General features: G+C 38.2%; 1 protein-coding gene across 16 annotated transcripts in view; it reads left to right on the top strand.

The window, feature by feature from the left end:
• The window catches only part of SPATA9 (spermatogenesis associated 9), a 54157-nt gene extending 31671 nt beyond the window's left edge, over window positions 1-22486 (top strand). For all 16 annotated transcript variants that reach the window (XM_043913651.1, XM_043913648.1, XM_043913652.1 and 13 more), the window contains 3 exons: window positions 6317-6544; window positions 17233-17328; window positions 22015-22486. In XM_043913651.1, coding sequence (XP_043769586.1) covers window positions 6317-6544; window positions 17233-17328; window positions 22015-22302 — 612 coding nt within the window. In that variant the 3' untranslated portion in view covers window positions 22303-22486. The remainder of the gene's footprint in view (window positions 1-6316; window positions 6545-17232; window positions 17329-22014) is intronic.

The following is a 22486-nucleotide window of genomic DNA, read 5'->3' as shown; positions in this document are numbered from 1 at the left end:
TAATTTTCAAGTCTGGAGAAAAGATGATAGTGGCATGTGAACATTAATGAAATGCGTTGTTGGTACTGGGGCTGGTGAGAAGTGGTCAAATTCTGGGACTATTCAGAGAAAGAATTGAATAAGATTTGCTGACAGACTGGTTTCAGAGATGTAGGGTAGTAAAAAGTGGGTGTTACTGGAAATTGGAGTTCAGCATTAAAACTGCTGATGACAGAAAAATGGGTACCACTCTGGAAAAAAAGAAAAGAGGAAAGCAGGGTGTGTATTCAAAGAATGGAGCTCAAAAAGTGCAATCTGGAGCAGGATTCTTAAATCAATCTAACTGATGCTGAGTTTCTTTGGTAAAGGGTCTTTAAGTCCCTTTGTTTATCTCTGAGGATGTTGGTGGTGGTTGGGAGTTGGACTTTCTTTTCTGACATTTGGTGGTATGCTCAGACGATGATGACAAGAACAATCATCTGAATGTGCATACTTTGCAACAGATTCCAGGATGTTTAGGCCGAGGGTCAAAAAATTTTAAAAAGAAAAGAACAGAAATGAGGACTTCTTAATTTGGGTTCAACATTTAAATTTATACATGTGGTTTGGTAAAAAAAATACATAGCATAAAAGTGAAAAGAAAGTGAAGTCGTTCAGTCATATCCGACTCTTTGCGACCCCATGGACTGTAGCCTACCAGGCTCCTCTGTCCATGGGATTTTCCAGGCAAGAGTACTGGAATGGGGTGCCATTTCCTTGATAGCAAACAAAAAGGAAAAGTTGGTACTTCAATGAGGAAGAACCTTTTATTTAAAATTTTCTGCTAGAGCTAATTTAAAAAGTAACTCACTGAAAGTAAGAGTGAATTGGAACCATCAGCATAAACTGGTGACTTTTTTTTTTTTTTTAAAGAATGTCTCCTTCTGCATTTTAAGAAATATAAGTAGCCTTTTCTCTGCTGTCAACTTTGTATTCTCAGAGCCATGAAGAACCACTCAACATGCATTCCTGTGCCCAGATTTGGTTTCTAATACTGTTCTTAAAAGCAATGATGGTCTTCTTGGGAACTAATTGATTCCATGTTTTGTGGCAGGGAAAATAAAAGGGATCAGAAACATTTTGTTGTTAAAAGTAATAATTCTTTCAGTTATCTAGGAAAGTATCAAAATGCCTTCCTTAGGCATTTTAAAATGGAAGCGGAGTCATCAAATTGTAACCATTTAAGCATTAAAGGAAACAAAGATGGTATTAATTGGGAAGAGACTGAGTCTATTGGAAAATGCTATAAACTCAGGAGGAGACTAAAATGAGAAAGATAACCAAAAGTGCAATAAAGCTTTACTATAATGCACTTAAATTTTTAAAAATATTGTTTGTAATAAATGCTGTATTTTTGGTCAACACAAAGTTTATGAACCTTGCAGGAGAGTTTTGATTAGTAGATTATCAATTACAAACAGGCTTATTTTTCTACAGAGATAAAAACTTAGACAATCTTGTAAAAGAGGAGAAAGTTGAATGGATCAATCTAGTGTGATGTTTGGAAGAATGCATCAAGATTGGTTAATCAAAATACACATGCAAAGTCGGTGAATCCAGGCCAATACAGATCACCAAGATTTTGTAAAGGAACTGACAAAATAAGGACAGGGAAACTACAGAATGTTAATATTTTGCAGCTGAAAAAATGAAGATCCCTAAAACACTAATGACCACATAGACAAGGTTTCAGTAATGGTGGGACTGCACATGTCCCATTTCTGTTTGACCTGGCAATATGGCCCTCACCCTCTGATTATAAATTATAAAGAGAGAAAACAGTACAGTCAGCTCTCAGTGCCAGGGATTCAACAAACCTCTGATTGAAAATATTCAGGAAAAAAAATTCCAGTAAGTTCCAAGAAGCAAAACTTAAGTTTGCTGATTGCAGACAACTATTTACATAACACATTGCATGAGGTTTTATAAGTAATCTAGAGATGATTTAAAGTATAAAGGAGGATGTGCCTAGGTTATATGCAAATACTGTGCCATTTTATATAAAGGACTTAAGCATCCACGGATTTTGAGATGCTTGGGGGTCCTAGAACTAACTAGTCCACATGGGATGCCGAGAGACAACTGTAAATTGTAATTGGAAGTAAAACCAAACTTTTTCCAGCTGCTCTGCCTCAAGGAGGAGTTGGAAGGAAGAGTCAGTGCAGCAGAGCGTAAGGTCACAAGAGATTGAATCTGTGCAGGAACTTTGAATGCTGCAGACCATGTGGTTTCTGTGCAAGGTGTGCTTGCAGCCAGCTTAGATAATACCAAGTGATTGCACCTGTGTATTCGTTGCGCTTGTTCTCCCTACCATCTAACTGCTTGTCAGGATTGCTGCGCTCTGAAGAGGCTTGGAATTATAGCAGCTGTAGCAGCCCACAGCTTAGCCCGTCCTCTACTGTTCTGTTGACTAGGAGGATTGAGACCACAGGTGGGCTAATGGGACTTTTCGGCAAAGTTAATAGGCTAAGCCACAGTAGGACACCAGATGTCGCAGAAATACATCTCCATTAACAGGCTAGAACAGCTTTTGGTTATCTCCAATGGCAAATGCTGAAGAGTAAGAGAAGTACTGAAATTTGATGACAAAAGCAGCACCAATAAAATTATGACTGCAGGATAAAAGTTGAGGCATTTAAAATAAAGATACATCATGTTAGCCCTGAAACAAACATGATGTTTATTGTAGGTCAAAAAATCCAAAAGATGTTTTGAACTTAGATATTTGGACTCAACAAATAAATGAGATTCAAAGTCGCTTCTTTTTGTTATTAACCAACTCTTTCCCCCAAGTTATATACTGAAAAGCCAGAATAGCTCATAAAATTACTTAAATGAATAATGGAAATTATACTTGTCTGTTGCCTGGAATGCAGTCTAACCACACTGTAAGTAATTTCCCTGTGGTTCACTTTCTGCTAGAACAGAGAGCTACATGTCATGTGTTTTAGAAATGCCAGAAGTGTTTTCTGTCAGAATGTTCATAGAAGATTTGAGGTTTTCAGAAGAGAACTGAAAGTATTGTGAGTTTGTTTAGTACATAGGGCTTTTGTTTTATTTTTTTTTAACTGTGCAATGCATAGTATATGTGTACTATATTTTAACATTAAAATTCAAATCATACATTTTGTATTATGTATGTATGCTGTATATTATATACAAGGATGTCCATCGACTCTCACCACCCTAGCCACAGGTATCAGAGAAGAAAAAAAAAAATTAAAGGAATCCAAATTGGAAAGGAAGAAGTAAAGCTGTCACTGTTTGCAGTTGACGTGATATTAAACACAGAGAATCCTAAAGATGCTACCAGAAAACTACTCGAGCTCATCAATGAGTTCAGTAAAGCTGCAGGATACAAAATTAATATTTAAAAATCTGCTGCATTTCCATACACTAACAATAGACCATCAGAAACAGAAGTTAAAGAAACAATCCCAGTTACCATTGCATCAAAAAGAATAAAATACCTAGGAATAAACCTACCTATGGAAGTAAAAGACCTGTACTTGGAAAACTATAAGACACTAATGAAAGAAATTGAACACACAGACAAATGGAGAGATATACCATATTCTTGGATTGGAAGAATTAATATTATTAAAAATGATCACACTACTAAGGCAACACACAGATTCAACATAATCCCTATCAAAATACCAATGGAATTTTTTTTTCACAGAACTAGAACAAATAATTTTAAAACATATGGAAACACAAAAGACCCCAAATAGCCACAACACTCCTGAGAAAGAAGAACAAACAGGAGGAATCATGCTATCTGGCTTCAGACTGGACTACAAAGCTGTAATAGTCAAAACTGTATGGTCCTGGCACAAAAACAGACACACAGGTCAATGGAACACATAGGTCAGTGGGACACGTAGGTCAATGGGACACGTAGGTCAGTGGGACACATAGGTCAGTGGGACACGTAGGTCAGTGGGACACAATGGGACACATAGGTCAATGGGACAGAATAGAGAGCCTAGAAATAAACCCACACACTTAAGGTTAACTAATCTATGACAAAGGAGGCAAGAATATACAGTGGAGAAAAGATAGTCTCTTCAATAAGCAGTGCTAGGAAAACTGGACAGCTACTTATATAAGAATGAAATTAGTGTTCTCTAACACCATGTATAAAAATAAACTCAAAATGGATTAGATACCCATGCAAGAGTGCTTTTGGGTATCTATGCACTATAAAATTCCTGGAGGAAAACATAGGCAGAACATGCTGACATAATTTACAGCAATAGTTTTTTGGATCCATCTCCTAAAGCAAAGGGAACAAAAGCAAAAATAAACAAATGGGACCTAATTAAACTTAAAAGCTTTTGCACAGCAAAGGAAACTATTGATAAAAGGAAAAGACAACCTACTGAATGGGAAAAGATACTTGTAGATGATGTGACTGATAAGGGGTAATATCCAACATAGATAAATAGTTCATGAAATTTAACATTTAAAAAGTCAACAATCTGATTTTAAAAATTGGCAGAAGAACTGAACAGACATTTTCCTAAAGAGGAAATGCAGATTGCTATCAGGCACATGAAAAGATGTTCATCGTTGCTAATCATCAGGGAAATACAAATTAAAACAACAGTGAAATATCACCTCACACCTGTCAGGATGGCTGTCATCAAAAAGAACACAAATAATGTTGCTGAGGGTGTGGAGAAATAGGAACCCTCCTACACTGTTGGGAATGTAAACTGGTGCAGCCATTGTGGAAAACAATCTAGCAATTTCTCAAAAACTAAAAATAGAACTACCATATGACCCAGCAATTAAACTCCTGAGTATATATCCAAAAAGTAAAAAACACTAATTCAAAAAGATGCCTGTACCTCAGTGTTGATAGTGGCATTATTTACAATTGCCAAGATATGGAAGCAACCTAAGTGTCCATCAATTGATGAATGGATAAAGGAGATGTGTTACACAATGGAATACTATTTGGCCATTAAAAAAGAATGAAATTTTGCCATTTGCAGTAATAGGGATGGACTTGGAGGGCCTTTGACTAAGTGAAATAAGTCAGACAGAGACAAATACTGTTCTTATCACTTATATGTGAAATCTAAAAAAATATAACAAACTAGTGGATAAAACAAGAAAGAAGCAGATTCACAGATATAGGGAGCAAACTAGTGGTTACCAGTGGGGAGAAGGAAAGGGGAGGGGCAACATAAGGTTAACGGATTGAAAAGGAGTTACTATGGGATTATATGATACCATAAGTTGTAAATCACTGTAGAATTAAAGATCTTTTCATTTAACTTAAAAACAAGGAAAACCAGACATCTCAAGTTAACAAATTTAGTGCTTTACTGTGTATGGGAAGATGGAAGAACCTGGGCTCATTAACATCATTCCTTTGCTCTGCACCTTAACTAGTAAAAAAAATTTTTCAAGTAAATTGTGCATTATGTATATATGCTATATTTTATCATTTGAAATTTTAAAGTAAGCTGGGAAAATATTTGTAAGAGTTTTGAATAAGGGTTGTTTGAAAAATTCAAACATTGAATGATATTTGAATAAGAATTGTTTACTTTTGAAAGAGCTCTTTTTAAAAAATGCAAAAACAGATAAATCCAGAGACAAAATGAAAAGTTTTTGTCTTTAGGCTCATAAGTTAATTCTGGAAATGGCAACCCACTCCAGTATTCTTGCCTGGAGAATCCCATGGACAGAGGAGCCTGGAGGGCTACAGTCCATGGGGTCCCAACATAGGACATGACAGTTACTTTCACTTTCACATCCTAAGGAAAAAAATCATATATCCATAAAAATATTTAAATACATGGATGGGATCCATGAGTTGTATGGAGGGTAGGAGATGATTACTGGACTCTTAGTATCAGGCACAATGTACAGTTATATGGCACTTGTCTCTACCTAAAGATGATTTTTAAAATGTACTGGAAACAAGTGGGTGGTTGTGGGGGGTTTGGGGTGGAATGAAGGAAGGGAGCAGTGTTACTGAAATTAATGAAGGTGATTAAGAGGTACAGATCTCCAGTTATACAGTAAATAGTGAGGATGCAATATACAGCACAAGGAATATGATCAATAATATTGTAATAACTTTGTATGGGGACAGATGGTTACTAGACTTATTGTGGTGTTTGTTTCATACTGTTTGCAAATGTCAAATTATGTAGCACACCCAAGACTACCATACTATTGTACATCAACTATATTTCAAATTTAAACATTTTTTTAATGAATAAATAATGTACTGGAGAATCACACATCAGTCACTTTTCAAAGACTTCTTTTCCAGAAAAGAGAACCCATGCAAAAACCATCCAAAATCAGAATGGCTATTGCTTTAGCCAAGATCAACCGAGGAACATTAATTCAAGGATTAAACAGCATTTCCAGATCCTCCAAATCAGTTGCCAAGCTTCTGCAACCTCAGCTTGCTTGCCGACTTTTAGAGTTAAGGGCCATATCTCATCGTTTGCTCAAGGAAGTTAATGCACCAAGACAACCCCTGTATAACATACAGGTAAGGAAACATTGCATTTGCTCAGGATGTGGGTCTTTTTGTAGGAAATATCCTGAAATTGGACAGTATGAAAAATGAAAATGTAGCACATTTGACTATCCTAGATGTAAAACAGTTGGCTAAGAGAAATGAATGTATGGGCCTTTTTTTCAGTGTGGTATATTCTCTGGTTTAAATAAATCTGAAATAGGAAGTAATGCAGACTTTTTTCTCCCTTGTTATTCGATTGAACTAAATGAAACTTTTGATTTCAAATGGTTCAACCTAAATCAGTTCAGTTCATTTCAGTCGCTCGGTCGTGTCCGACTCTTTGTGACCCCATGGACCAGAGCACACCAGGCCTCCCTGTCCATCACCAACTCCTGGAGTTTACTCAAACTCATGTCCATTGTGGGCTGCTGTCTATGGGGTCGCACAGAGTCAGACACGACTGAAGCGACTTAGCAGCAGCAGCAGCATGTCCATTGAGTCAGTGATGCCATCCAACCATCTCATCCTCTGTCGTCCCCTATAAGCATGCAAATTACCACTTACATCAAAACCTAAAAGAAATTCTACAACAAGCCTTAAAAATGACAGTGCCGCGATGAACATTGGGGTGCACGTGTCTCTTTCAAATCTGGTTTCCTCAGTGTGTATGCCCAGCAGTGGGATTGCTGGGTCGTATGGCAGTTCTATTTCCAGTTTTTTAAGAAATCTCCACACTGTTCTCCATAGCGGCTGTACTAGTTTGCATTCCCACCAGCAGTGTAAGAGGGTTCCCTTTTCTCCACACCCTCTGCAGCATTTATTGCTTGTAGACTTTTGGATAGCAGCCATCCTGACTGGTGTGTAATGGTACCTCATTGTGGTTTTGATTTGCATTTCTCTAATAATGAGTGATGTTGAGCATCTTTTCATGTGTTTGTTAGCCATCTGTATGTCTTCTTTGGAGAAATGTCTGTTTAGTTCTTTGGCCCATTTTTTGATTGGGTCATTTATTTTTCTGGAATTGAGCTGCAGGAGTTGCTTGTATATTTTTGAGATTAATCCTTTGTCTGTTGCTTCATTTGCTATTATTTTCTCCCAGTCTGAGGGCTGTCTTTTCACCTTACTTATAGTTTCCTTTGTAGTGCAAAAGCTTTTAAGTTCCATTAGGTCCCATTTGTTTAGTTTTGCTTTTATTTCCAATATTCTGGGAGGTGGGTCATAGAGGATCTTGCTGTGATTTATGTCGGAGAGTGTTTTGCCTATGTTCTCCTCTAGGAGTTTTAAATCTATGGCTGATTCATATCAATGTATGACAAACCCCCCCCCCCAAAAAAAGTACTGCTAGTTCTTCAAGATTTATAAAAAGACTTTTCTAAGATTAAAAAAAAAAAAAAATGACAGTGCCTTGTGTCCTTGTCCCTATAACTTTATTATGTCTCCAATATAATCTTGGTTTGATATAATGAGTATATTTAGCTATAAATTCATTTTGATAGACGTGTCAATGTTCAGGTCTGTTTCAAATTCCATGTTCTGTGTTGTTTATTGAGGCTCTATTATATTAAGGCGGAGAAGGCAATGGCACCCCACTCCAGTACTCTTGCCTCAAAAATCCCACGGACGGAGGAGCCTGGTAGGCTGCAGTCCATGGGGTCGCGAAGAGTCAGACATGACTGAGCGACTTCACTTTCACGTTTCACTTTTATGCATTGGAGAAGGAAATGGCAACCCACTCCAGTGTTCTTGCCTGGAGAATCCCAGGGACGGGGGAGCCTGGTGGGCTGCCGTCTATGGGGTCACACAGAGTCAGACATGACTGAAGTGACTTAGCAGCAGTATTATATTAAGGACAAAAAAGCTCTAAGTTTTTCTAGACCAGCTTCTTTTTTTCTAAACTTTATGGCACACAACTCTGAGTTTTTCAATCTGGGCATTATTCAAAACATTCCTTTGTTAAAATGCGAGTTAAGCCAGAAAGGATATGTATTAGTTCTTGGAGTCAAACAACCCAGAGTTGAGAAGCTTTCAGGCATAGCTGGATATAGTACACAATACCTTCAGGATCCTCTTTCTTTCTTTGACTCATCTCTTGGTTCAGGTCTCTCTATGTTGACTCCATTCTTAGACTGACTTTCTCCTCATGGTCACAAGATGATTTGCAGTTGTTCTCAGGGGCTACATCCTTCCAGGTTCAATTACAGCAGAAAAGAATAAGAGTCCTTGATCCAACATTCCTGGCTAAGTCCTGAGGTGCACTTTTAGAGACTGACTTTCCTCTAAACCAAGGAAATGGGGTGCATTGACTGGTCTAGGAATTGACTACTGCTTCATTCCTAGAGTAGGGGTTGTGGCCCCATTCAGACAATGCCACTTAGGGATGGGGAAAGAATGAACCCTCAAACAAAAATGCGTTGTTTTGAGATGAGAAAATGGATGATGAGTGGCTAAAATAAACAAAATATTATATAGGAATCTCTTTAATCAAAGATTTTTGACATTTCCAGAAAGCATCAGATATTTCAACTATGAATTGCCTGAAACAGCATTTATAAAAGGCTCCTTTATAATATCAGAAGTTTGAGAAAGTAAAAAATGGTTTCTGTTTTGTTAACCATTAGATTTCTAAGCACTATAAGGCTTATTCCTGTGTCTTTAGATCCTCGGAAAAAAACATAGCTGAACTGTATTAAATTCCCACTGAAATATCTTTCTGAATCTAATGTTTTGCCTTGCTCTTTGCTTGCATTGCTAGACCCACAGTTCCTACAGAGTTTATATAAGAACTGTTCTTTGCAGAATATTTCTGTATTTATTATGAAATAATGTTTAAAGACACTGTCCATTATTGTTATTCAGAGTCTTTTCTCCTCCTCTTTGCTAAGTTAAACTATGAAGAAGCTGAGATTTTACTCTATTTACTAGGTAATGAGTTAGTCTGCCATATCTCCATCATGGAGAGGAACCTTGAAATCAAGAGACTCATCTTTTTATAGGAATGCTGGCTCATCTGCTGAGAGAGAGAGAGAGAGAGAGAGAGAAGCATATGTCTCTGGAGCAGAAGGAAAAGGCTTTCTCTTTAGTGCCCTGCATCATGTCTTGAGAAGTACATCTCTAGATCTTTCCAAAGGAACATACCTTCTCTAGCTGCCAAAGTTGTTTGCTATTCAACCATATCCTTTGCCCAGAAGGCCCAATCTGTACAGGAATGAGAGACATTCATGAAGAATTGTCTCCCAATACTCATGAGAATTCAATGACAGAAAAATAATTTCTGTTTCCAGTGGAATTGAGGCTTCCTTCTATCCAGTAAAGAGAACGACATGGAATGGATGCTTTACCACTGAGCCACCTGGAGAGACCAAAGAACTGAGTGTGTGTGAGCTCGGTCGCTCAGTCATGTCTGACTCTTTACAGCCCCGTGGACTGTATGTAGCCTGCCAGGCTCCTCTGTCTATGGAATTTTTCAGGCAAGAATATTGGAGGAGGTTGCCATTTCCTCCTCTTCCCCACCTAGGAATTTAACTTGCGTCTCCTGCATCTCCTGCATTGGCAGGTGCTACCACTAGAACTACCTAGGAAGCCCATAGCTATGGTACTATGGCTTATTATTGTAACCTCTTTGTGGTATTCCATCACAAGAAAAAAGAATCCACAGTTTATCTATTACTGGACAGATGGACAATTTAGTTTCCAAATTTTTTACATTGCGAACAGTGCTTCAGTGAACACTCTTGTAACTGAGTCCATGCCCGTATGTTGAGATGTTTTTCCAGGACTGCTGCATCATGAGGGATGAACAGCTTCAGTTTTATTAGCTGTTATCAAAATGTTTCCCAGGTGGCGCTAGTGGTAAAGAACCCGCCTGCCAGTGTAGGAGACATGCATTCGGTCCCTTGGTTGGGAAGAGCCCCTGGAGGAGGGCATGGCAACCCCCTCCAGTATTCTTGCCTGGAGAATCCCATGGACAGAAGAGCCTGATGGGCTACAGTCCACGGGGTCACAAAGAGCCAGACACAACTGAAGCAACTTAGCACGTGCCCACACAGTCTTGGAAGCCTTTGTGATTCTTTAGTTTGAGGATAATTTCTTCAATTCTGGAAAACTTTCAGCCATTATGTCTTCAAATATTGCCGCCTCATTTTCTCTAGTCTCATTCCAGAACGCCTACTAAACACACTTTTGAATCTTCTCATTTTAGTCTTTATGTCCATTTACCTTTCTTGTATTATCCTTTATCTCTTTTTGATACATCTGAATAATTTCTTCTGATTTGTCTTCCAGTTAACCAACTCTCTCCAGCTCTAATATGCTCTTTTACTTATTAAATGTATTTTTAAGTTTCAAACATTATATTTATCATTTCTAGAAGTTCTATAATATTTGGTGTCTCCCCCAAATTTCTACTTTTTAAAAAGCATCCTTTTATAGAATGATTTCTTTTTAATAACCACTTTAATTTAAACATATTATTTATGATCTTTTTAAAGATTATTCTTTGAGATTTAGGGGGATTGCTAATCTTTCTGTCTATTGTGATCTATGTTGTGTCTACTCATCATTTTGTTTCAATTGAAAATTTTTCTTCAGTAAGACTTTTTTAAAAATAGAAATACCTTCTGGCCTTGGGGATACAACAGTTTCTCTAGAGAATTTTGCTTGTGCTCTGGAGGGGTCAGTCCCTGGTGGGGACCTGCTTTCTCACCTTTTTGGTCTGGCGGGTGCAGTTTTTCTAGTCCCCCATTGCAGCTCTACAAAGGCCTGACCTCACCTCATGTGCATCCAAGTCTCATCTTCATTCTGTTTATTAAAACTCAAGCCCTCAGTCCTTATTTCAGGATCCAGTAACATCCCCATTCCTGAGACATAAGATCACACACTTACTGCTTGGCTTTTAGTTCCTGACATGGGAAGATTTATCCCTTCCTTCCTCCTCCTCTTTCATGTTCTGTAAACTCGGTCTGGTATTACATTTTTGGATTTTTATTTATATAGAATTTATAGGATTTTTGTTTTGTTTTGTTTTTTGTTTTTGTTTTTGTTTTTTTTTTTTGGTGAGAGGTTCCCCACTGGCTCAGTCTGCCACATTGCTGGAACCAGATGTCCTTCAGGTTTACTTCTTAATATCTTTTACAGATTATAAGATGGTTAACTTTCTTTTTGGAAGTGAAATGTAATTCTACCCTTTTTCACTCACTTAATGCAAATTTACTGAAACCATGGCATGTAAAATCACGAATGTGGGTACTCAGTTCTGTTCAGTTCAGTTCAGTAGCTCAGCCAGCCGTGTCCGACTCTGCGACCCCATGGACTGTGGCATGCCAGGCCTCCCTGTCCATCACCAACTCCTGGAGTTTACCCAAACTCATGTGCATTGAGTCAGTGATGCCATCTAACCATCTCATCCTCTGTCATCCCCTTCTTCTCCTGCCCTCAATCTTTCCCAGCATCAGGGTCTTTTCAAGTGAGTCAGTTCTTCACATGAGGTGGCCAAAGTATTGGAGTTTTAGCTTCAACCTCAGTCCTTCCAATGAACACCCAGGACTGATCTCCTTTAGGATGGACTGGTTGGATCTCCTTGCAGTCCAAGGGACTCTCAAGAGTCTTCTCCAACACCACAGTTCGAAAGCATCATTTCTTCGGCACTCAGCTTTCTTTACAGTCCAACTCTCACATCCATACATGACCACTGGAAAAACCATAGCCTTGACTAGACGGACCTTTGTTGGCAAAGTAATGTCTCTGCTTTTTAACATGGATTCATAAATGTCCTGTGGACTATAGGGATGATGGGCAAGTAAGCCGTGACTACTGGGTGTACTGAGTGCATGATGAAAGTGTGCGAAGTGGACTATGGAAGCAACAACAAGGGGGAAATACTTCCTAAGAGTAGTTGGTGTAGTCTCCCTAGAAGATGATACTGGATCTGAGCCTAGGAAGGGAAATTATCTCAGTGAAGAAGTAGGAGAATCGTCTGCAAAAGAGGACAATGTACATTAAGAAGCTAAGGCAAGAGCATGACTTATGTAGAAACTGTAAGTAGTTCCACGTGGCTGAAGGGAGACAAGTGGGAACAGTCCCAGGTCAGAGCTGCTGGGGTCCTTGAGGGTTAGGAGTGAGGAGGAAGCTTTTCTAGGGTAATGTGTATTAGCTAGGGCGGAAATTCAGAATTGCCACTGAAAGGAACCGAAGTTGTAGCAAGGAAGAAAACATACATCAAATCTGAAAGTCTCAGTGAGGATAGACGTAGAAGCGTGAGTAGTGAAGTTTAGTGGCCTGGAGAATCCAAGGAGCAGCAGAGTAACGTGTGAGGTGTGGTGGAGGTCAGCGAGTGGCCTGGAGAATCCAAGGAGCAGCAGAGTAACGTGTGAGGTGTGGTGGAGGTCAGCGAGTGGCCTGGAGAATCCAAGGAGCAGCAGATAACGTGTGAGGTGTGGTGGAGGTCAGCGGGTTGGTCTGTGAGTGGAATGTATCCATGGAACCAGACCGTGCTGAGAGGTCAATGGCATATCACAGAGTTCAGCTTACCCAGAGTGGACTCCAGCCTGAGTTCCTTCAAGAATGGTCAGGCTGCCTGTGTCAAGATGGAACTCTGTGGTGTGTGAAAATAAAAGGAGTGAAATGTGGAGAGCTGGGGTCCGGCCTGCCCAGCTGGCCGTCTTGTTGAGAGACTTCCTTGGCACCTGGCTCTGTGGGTCCCCGAACCGTTCCCTGTTGTGCAGGGCTGAGGTTAGTGATACACCTGCTTCTTCTACAGGGGGCCTTAGGAACGGAAAACTGAGAATTTCTTGGGGATTTTCAGTATCCCCAGCAGCAATACTTATAGAACGCTGTATCTGCTTAGCCTTGGAAGCTGCCTGCCCGAGTGAAGCCTGCGCCTGCTCTAGGCTGCAGTGACCTATATAGTCAGCTTGGATGATGACTTCAGCCAAGACACGTCAGCTCCCAGACACAGTTGCTGACTTTGGCATCCCAGCGCAGGGCCACAGGACCAGAAGCTCTGTCTATGATAGAATCTTCTGTATAGTGACTTTAGAGGTGTTTGCTTCTACTTTGGACACATTCTCTGGAGTGGTGTAGTCAAGAGATGGGTAAACTAAACTCTTAGCCTCAGGAGTGCCTGTGGCATAAGTGGACCCCAGGGGAGTTTTCAAGATGAAGAATCACAGAGGCTTACTTAAGTAAAGTTTCTTCCTCGCCCTCAGCCCTCCAAGGTAGACTCCAGTTTGGGGTCTGTAAACCTCACAAATAGCGGGAACTTCTTTACTTCCTTGAAGGGCTTGCCATGAGTCTATCTTGGGTGGTGTAATTCAAGACTCGGCGGGGGGAAAAGGACAATTCCTAGAAAGCAGAAGTATTGGAATCTTGAAGACATACTTTGGCAGGTTGACCAAGAGGGTGAGACATTTGAACTTTTATAGGACCACCCAAATTAAGAGCTCATTCAAGGGTAATGCTCCACAGGCTGTTAATACTGGCGCGCTGTTGTTTAATCATTAAGTCGTGTTCCATTCTTTCACAACCCCATGGACTGTAGCCCACCAGTCTCCTCTGTCCATGGGATTTTCCAGGCAAGAATACTGGAGTGGGTTGCCATTTCCTTCTCCAGGGGATCTTCCTAATCCAGAGACTGGCTCCATCTCTTACATTGCAGGTAGATTCTTTACCACTGAGCTATCTGGGAAGCCCCAATACTGGGATAAACAAAGTCAGAAAGCTTTCTTTCCTGTGGATTGCTAGGAGTCTTCCCTGCATTCATGAGTATTGTGGGTTGCTAAGCAAATTCATGATCAAGTAGCTTTTCCAAACTTAAAAAGGAAACATTTTTTTCTGGACCTGTAAAAGCAGTATTTCTTCCAACACTTATTTGTGAATCACTGAGAGTTTCCCCTATAACTCCTTTGATATTTTATCAAGATGGTTTTGGACAATATAGATTAAGTTGGACCTGGTAATTCTCCAACCTTCAGGTTATCTGTAAGTATATCTCTATTTTCTAAGCTGCTTATAGTCTGCTTTTTTGTGTGATTTATCTCATTGTTCGTGAAAATAAGATGAATATAGATACTTCTTCCATGAGACAAGGCAGTCAAAATTATATGGGAGAAGTAGAACAGGAAATTATGTGGTAGAAATTTAAAACTGAAATGTTTTTACTTGTTGAAATATCCATGTATCTTATATGTTAATATTACCAAATTCAAAAAGGAAATATATGGATATAATAGTGATATCACAATACTTTTAAATGCAAATGAAATAAAAATCATGTAACAAGGTTAAGATAAAATTTTTGAAACCAGCCAAGACAGTCTAGACAAAGCCTCCCTTTTCCCAAATTTCTCCAGTTTGTTTATCTCAGTCTTTGCCATATACTATTCCTGCCCATAGCAAACCAAAAATGAAACAGTGTGGTTTATAATATGAAAAACATGTATTGCAAGTGAGTCATAAAATGGAAAAATGGCTACTTAGCCAGTAGCCACATAAATTTTGTAGGATATGTATTTTTACAGGGGTGATTTATTATAGTAACAGCAAATATTTATTAAAAGCATTAAAATGGTGAAAAAGTTACCCCCAGCCAATATACAGATTCATCATTCAGAAGCATAACATATATCAAATACATATTTATTTCTAAACTAATCCATTTTAATTACTTTAAGGTGAAGGACAAAAATCTGAAAAAGAAAGATGCAGTGAAACAGAAACAGTAATTTTCCTTGCATGCACACCCCATTTTTATTTTTATTGTATATGACCTACCAATTATTGGACCTTCCATTACATCCATATATTCACAAACTCATGAATATTTTACTCTACTACGAGGCATTCTGTTGACGTGTATCTGATTTCCTTCCTGACATCTGCTCCCTACTTACAGAGTTTGTCTCCTTTAGCCTGATAGTGGGATTCAAAGGCATGCTATCAATCTGAGTCTTTCAGTAAGAGTGAAAGGGTAGCAGCAGCTTCATTTCCTGGAAGCGCTTTCCAGAAGCCAGGAAGTCTGGGAAGTTTTCCAGACTGACATATGGAGAGAGTGGGCTAAAACTGCCCACTGTGTGTAGGAGCTCCTACAGCCTGACGGGTGGGGGTAAGAAGGAAAACCCCCCTCCCTTGTCCCTCTTCACTCCACCATCTCTCAGCTACTATGCTAGATAGTATTATTGGCTTCAGCTTTCCGTACATCGCTTGAGAGGAGAAGGGAAATTGTGATGGACACCTTTGTCCTTCCGTAGGGACAGCAGTAAGCCAAACCTGAGTACAGTAAGCACTTAGAGCAGGACCTGGTATACAGCGCCATAAAGTGTCCGCTCAATGAAATGCTGCCACGTGCTCTTCAGAGGCACCATTTAAAAGGCTGCAGCGCTACTGCTGGGTGGATATGCGTAATTCACCTAGCCGTTCTGCTACCATTGTTTCAGTTTTTCAGTGTTGTAACCTTTTAATCCAACCAGTCCATCTAAAGGAGATCAGTCCTGAATGTTCACTGGAAGGACTGATGTTGAAGCTGAAACTCCCATACTTGGGCCACCTGATGCGAAGAACCAACTCATTGGAAAAGACCCTGATGCTGGGAAAGATTGAAGGCGGGAGGAGAAGGGGACGACAGAGGATGAGATGGTTGGATGGCATCACTGACTCAATGGACATGACTTTGAGTCAACTCCAGGAGTTGGTGATGGACAGGGAGGCCTGGCGTGCTGCAGTCCATGGGGTCGCAAAGAGTCAGACACGACTGAGCAACTGAAGTGAACTGAACCTTTTAATGATCATATATATATATACCATTCTCATTTGTGTGCAATTTTATGGTATTCTTGCCTGGAAAATGCCATGGGCGGAGGAGCCTGGCAGGCTACATACAGTTCGTGGGGTTGCAAAGAGTTGAACATGACTGAGCCACTTCACTTCATTGCGCATTTACATGATTTTATATTTACATCCTATACCTTTTGAGAGTTTTTGAAGCCTCTGAGTGACTTGGCTCTTCAGAGAAGTATGACTAACTGCCCCTTCACTGCTAAAGGGGAAGGGAATGTTCTTCCTACTGTCATTTCATATCCTTATAGCTCAAAGCCACAGAGGTGGCCTAGTATAAGAGTTACAGTTCCCTTAAACTGAATATATTGTGGTGAGGCAGGGACACATTCTAGAAGCAAGAAAAATCTGAGAGACAAATTCTTTATTAGTGTAAACATGTACATTTCAAAAAGCATGCTGGATATGAGTGCAAAGTATTTGCTGAAGCTTAATGATCATCTAAGATTAATGCTGGCCTTCAGCAGTCTCATGATTAACATTTCCAGGCAGGTCATTAATCTCCAGGAAATGCCCAGTATTTTCATTGCTGTTTGCTTAATTGAAGAGGTGAATAATTTAGTAAAGGATGACTCCATGAATTTCAACAAAGACCGTTTTTCTAATAAGCACAGCAGCACCCCCTAGTGAGCACACTTGTAAATGTCAAAAGCTAAAAATCAGATTTTGGAAATGGGAGATTTTTTTTTTAATAGATTTGTCATAGGTTTTAATTAGCAAAAGAAAGTGTCTTTTTGTAAAGGAGGAAGACATTATATTTTCAAGATGTGAGAAAACTCAGATCTAAAGTAGATGACTATCAATATTTGAATTCTCATTTTACAATAACATTATAAGATTTAACATTGTAACATTGAAAGTTTTTTAATAAGAAAACTCATTTGTTTTTTCAGGTCAGAAAGGGATCTTTGTTTGAAATCATTTCTTTCCCAGCAAAGACTGCTTTAACTAGCATAATGTGCGCTTCATATGCGGCACTCATTTATTTGGTAAGTTAAGAAAATAATTAGAATCTGGAAATATAATTATTTTATGTAAAGAAATGCTGTATAGTCTATTCTTAAACCAAGATATTATTCTCTTATTACACAAAATAATTTTACATTAAAAATTACATTTCTAAGGAGCCAGGTCAATCCACCAAAAACTAAGTTGCTTAAGTAATAAAACTTATTTACCTTTTTAAAAAATTTATTACTATTTGGTCAAAACATTTTGGTTTTGCTTTCATTAGGTTACAGGTGTTTTGTTTCTGCCATTGTGCCGTGGTTGGTTAAAGTTCAGCTTTTGTTTTTTGAATTACAAAAAGTATGACAAAAATATACAGACTTTTATAAATTATAAAGTTATTTTCTTTTAATTCATTGCCATTTATATTTACCTTTAATTGAAAAAAATTACAACATACAAAAAGAAAAGTACACAGCTTGATGAGTTATCAGAAAATCTATTAATTGATGTATCATATGGATCAAGAAACAAAACATTATACTATCATTCTAGAAGCCTCTTTCTTGCCTCCTTATGATCACTAACCTCTGCTGTAAAGGCAAGCACTATTTTGACTTCTAATGGCATAGTCAGTTTTGACTTGCATATAAATGAAATCATATACTTTGTTCTTTTGTAGGTCTTGTATTGCTCAACATTATCATTGTGAGATTCATTTGTTGCCTATAGCAGGAGCCTGTTGACGGTCACTGCTGTATAGTATTCCATTGATTAAATATACAACTATCTATTCTATTGTTGAATATTTAGATGAGTTAGAACTTTAGCTATTGTGAATAGGTTGCTGTGAATGTTCTTGTACATATGTTTGGGTGAAATGTCTGGACGGTAAAACTTTGCATATGTTCGTCTCTAGTAAATATTGCCAAAGTTTTCCAAAATGTTTTAACAGTTCATTCTAGCAGATTATGAATCCCAGTTGCTCTGTATCATCACTAACATTTGGTATTATCAATCTTTTCTGGTATAGCCATTTTTGTGGGTATGTAGTACTATCATATTGTGTTTTTAATTTGCATTTTATTGATTATTAAGACTGAATACCATTTTTATACATTAATGGATATACTCTTTTGTTAATTTCTGTTAGTCTCTTCTCATTTTCCTACTTGGAGTTGTCCATTGGTTTATTATCAATTTGTACTTTTAACTGTATTATTGGAACAAGCCCTTTTTTCAGTTGAATCTGGGCAGATTTATTTTACTCTGTGACTAGCCTTTCATTTTTAGGAGTGTCTTTTAAAACAGAAGTTCTTAATTTTAATGCAGTCTCATTTATTAATCTTCTTTATATTAAGTGCTTTTTATGTCTTAATTAGGGAATCTTGACTTACATCCTAGTCATGAAACTACTCACTCTGATATATCCTAGGAGCTTTGTTATTTTGCCTTTCACTTTTAGAGTTATAACACATCTGGAGTTGGTATGAGGCAAGGGTCAGATTTTCCCTCTGTGGGCATCTCATTGTGCTGTGCTGTGCTCACTTGCTCAGTTGTGTCTGACTCTCTGCAACCTCATGGACTGCAGCCCGCTAGGCTCCTCTGTCCATGGGGATTCTCCAGGCAAGAATTCCTGGAGTGGGTTGCCACGCCCTCCTCCAGGGTATCCTCCCAACCCAGGGATTGAACCCAGGTCTCCTGCATTGCAGGTGGATTCTTTACCAACTGAGCTATCAGGGACGCCCAGCTGATCCAACTCAATTTATCAGGGAAAAAAGTAAACCTCTTTCCTATTGCCCCAGAACACCTTTTCTAAGATAAATTAAATGTCCTTATATATGTAGGTCTGTTTACATTCTCTTTGTTCTAGTCAACTGATCTGTCTATTCTTATACCAGTTCAACACTGTATTATTTACTGGTGCTTTACATTAAATCTTCATAACTGGTAAAATAGGTTCTCCTTCCAATCTATGAACGTGGTATATTTCTCTATTTAGATTTCTTTCTGTTAATAAATTTATGGCTTTTTGTTAGAGATCTTTTACCTATTTATTTTTTTGATTCATATTGAAAGAGACAAGAATAAAGGTTAAATTTTCCTAATAATCCACAGATTCAGTGCAATCCCAATTAAAATTTGAGCAGGTGTGTATTTGTATATTGACTAGTTTATTCTAAAATTTACAAGGAAATGCCAAAAGTAAAGAATAGCCAAGACAACTTAGGGAAAAAGAGTGTAAAAGAACTCATTTTAAACATATTTACAATTTTTAAAAACTTTGAATTTATCAAATATTTTGCAAATGTTTTAAAATTTTGAGAAATGTTCAGTATCTTAAATGTGAATCTCATACAAGATTGATGCAAATATACTGCAGAAAATGAGTGGGATGAAATGGCTATGGTGAAACTAAAACAAACTAGATTAAAACCACAATTACTTGAATTTTTCAAAGGCTTTTGAAATCATCCTATATGACTTATGCTATAAACTAAGAAACAATTTTTTTGGTGACCTCTGATAATTGGTGATATATTCATCCAAGTCCTAGGAGAGGTCAGGGCTAGAATTATGGTTTTAAAAGCAAATAACATCTATGTTGGAAGTTAATGCCCTGAGGGTAGAACCATGCCAAGTGAAAAGAGTAGAAAGTTGGCAGAAATGTGAAGAACACTTTCTGTTTAAGATAAGCTAAGAAGAAATCCATGAAGGAGACAGAGGACCAATAATAGGAAAAGCAGGAAGAGAATCAGGAGAAACGCTGTCAAGGAATTAGAGTCTCAGGAAGTTGTGAGTGGTTAAGAGTCACATACAAGCAGAAAAACTCAAGTAAAATGAAGATCTGAAAAGTGTCCATTAGATCTAGTAGTAAAGATGTTGGAATTAATCATCTTGAGAACTACTTTAGCAGAGGCCCTGGGTTCTGAGTTTTCCTGAGTGAAAAGGAGATGATAAAATGGAAACCATGGATGTATGTCCTGGTTTGATCAAGAAAAGAGTGTGTAGTAGTCAAGAGGGAAACAGGGCCACAGGGATTTTAAATTCTTAAATTTCAGGATAGAAGATACTTTAGTATGTTACAGGTTGCAGGGGAGGAGCTAGTCAAGAATGAGAGGTTGAAGAGGCAGGCAATAATTGATAGACAAATTGATAGGTAGGGTATAGGTTACAAGCAAAGATGGAGAAATACTGACCTTGATCAAGATCTTTCATTTTCTGAGACTTGGACAGAATTGGTTAGGGTGGGCACAGATAAAATGTTATAAGTGAGGGAAGAAGAAATCCATCAAATAGGATAGGGCTTCCCAACCTTCTTTTTGTAGCATGGCGTACATAGAAAATGATCATAGTTGTGATAAATGGTTAAAGCTGTCTGTAGCTGGAAGTGATGGACTTCAAGATTTATAACTCTAGACTTGGGTGTACTCAGATACAAGTAACAAAAAAAATACCCGATAGTACCTTAATCAATACAGATATTTAACTATCTCACTTAATTAGAAGTCCAGAGTCAGGCAGTTCCTGGGTTTGTATAGTGGATCTAGAGTGTCATCACGAACCCAGGGCCTCTCCATCTTTCTCTCCCACTATCCTGTTGGTTGGTTTTGGTTCTTAGGTTTGCTACCTTATGCTCATACCTTACATCCGTATCAGTGTCCAAAGCAAGGAGGAGAAAGTAGAGGCAAAAGACAGAGTCTTTCTTCTATATAAAAAGGAGGAAACACTTTCCTCCAAATCCTTCCCATCTTCCTCCCCAGCAGACAAATTTTATTACGTTGGCCAGAGGGGTCACATTGCCAGACAGTAACACCGGGAAGTGAAGGGAAGCATCTGGTGTCCCCATTCTGAGGTGGAAGACAGGCAAAGAAAAGAGGAGGCAGGAGGTCAGGAGGAAAGGGCTGTTCAAGCCGAGGCCTGCCCTCCTTCCTGTTCCTCTCTTTAGGAACATTGAGCATTTGCCGCCTATTATGTCACCTTGAAGGCATCATTGCTTTGGTAAAAGAAGCTAGTTTAGGTGGTCTTGTATTTATAGATTTTATTATTCTTGTTGCTTGCCTTAAATGCTTGGCATCATCATCTCCATCAGTAAACTTATAGGTTTAACAGATACAGCTCTTGGTGATTCTCAATTTTTGAAGTTATATTTTTAAATCTGTGTTTTGTTTTGACACCCTTAAAGTAGCGAATGGCATTTTTGAGGGAAAGTGGATCATAAGTTTGTTTAAAAATTGTTGATTCATTAATTTACTAAATTCTTACCAAAATATTTATGCCCTTCCAATGGAAGATAATTGGTATAAGCAAAGTCTATATGGGAAAAAAGTAAAAACAGAAAACCTACTTTGAGATATTAACATGTTTGAGGATAAATTCCATCTCTCAGAAAATGTTTAAGTCAGGAGAATAAAGGAATGTTTCATTTAATTAGAGAATAAAGATGTAAAACATGAATTAGAGATATGAAGCATATTTTTATTAAAGCATACTATGTTTTAATTTTCCTTCTAGATTATGGTATATTTATAATTAGGAATCAGCCTCTTCACGTTTATCATGTACCAGAGGAAGCTGAAGGAAAGCACCTCTTTGTTAGAATATACAGATCAATGATTTTATGTTAAATGTTTTATTGCATTATTGGATTTTATCTATTAAGTTTAGTAGTATAAAGCAATTATACTCCAATAATAAAGAAACCTTACCTTTTTTAAAATTATTAGACAGTCTGTGTTAATGCCGTGCTGGAGAAGATAATGAAAATTTTCCAAGAAGAAGAATCCATAAGGCAAAACAGAGAGGAGAGTGAAAATTTTAGAAATGCCTTTTCGGAGCCTGTGCTTTCTGAGCCTCTGTTTCCCGAAGGTGAAATCAAAGCAAAACCTTACAGGTCATTACCAGAGAAGCCAGACAGTATTTCTGATCGCCCCAAACTTCCTGCTAATAAGTTGAGTAATAAGATTCAGGTTTTACATTCTGTGTTTGACCAATCAACTGGAATGAATGAATGAACAAATCTGAACTTAAATATCACTGAACAGAGCTTAAGCATTATCTAATGACATAACTAGGAAACTAGTTTTTATGTTCTGACTGCTCTGCTTTGAAACAAAATGGGGGTGGGGGACGGACTATTGCTAAAATGTCATTCTCAAGTATGTATATGGTAGAGAAAATAAAATGAATCAATGTTGA

Source organism: Cervus elaphus, chromosome 9 (genome assembly GCF_910594005.1).
Source record: "Cervus elaphus chromosome 9, mCerEla1.1, whole genome shotgun sequence".
In the NCBI taxonomy this organism is placed as follows: domain Eukaryota; kingdom Metazoa; phylum Chordata; class Mammalia; order Artiodactyla; family Cervidae; genus Cervus; species Cervus elaphus.
Note: the sequence above shows the minus strand (reverse complement) of the source record. Positions and strands in the feature narration are given on the sequence as shown.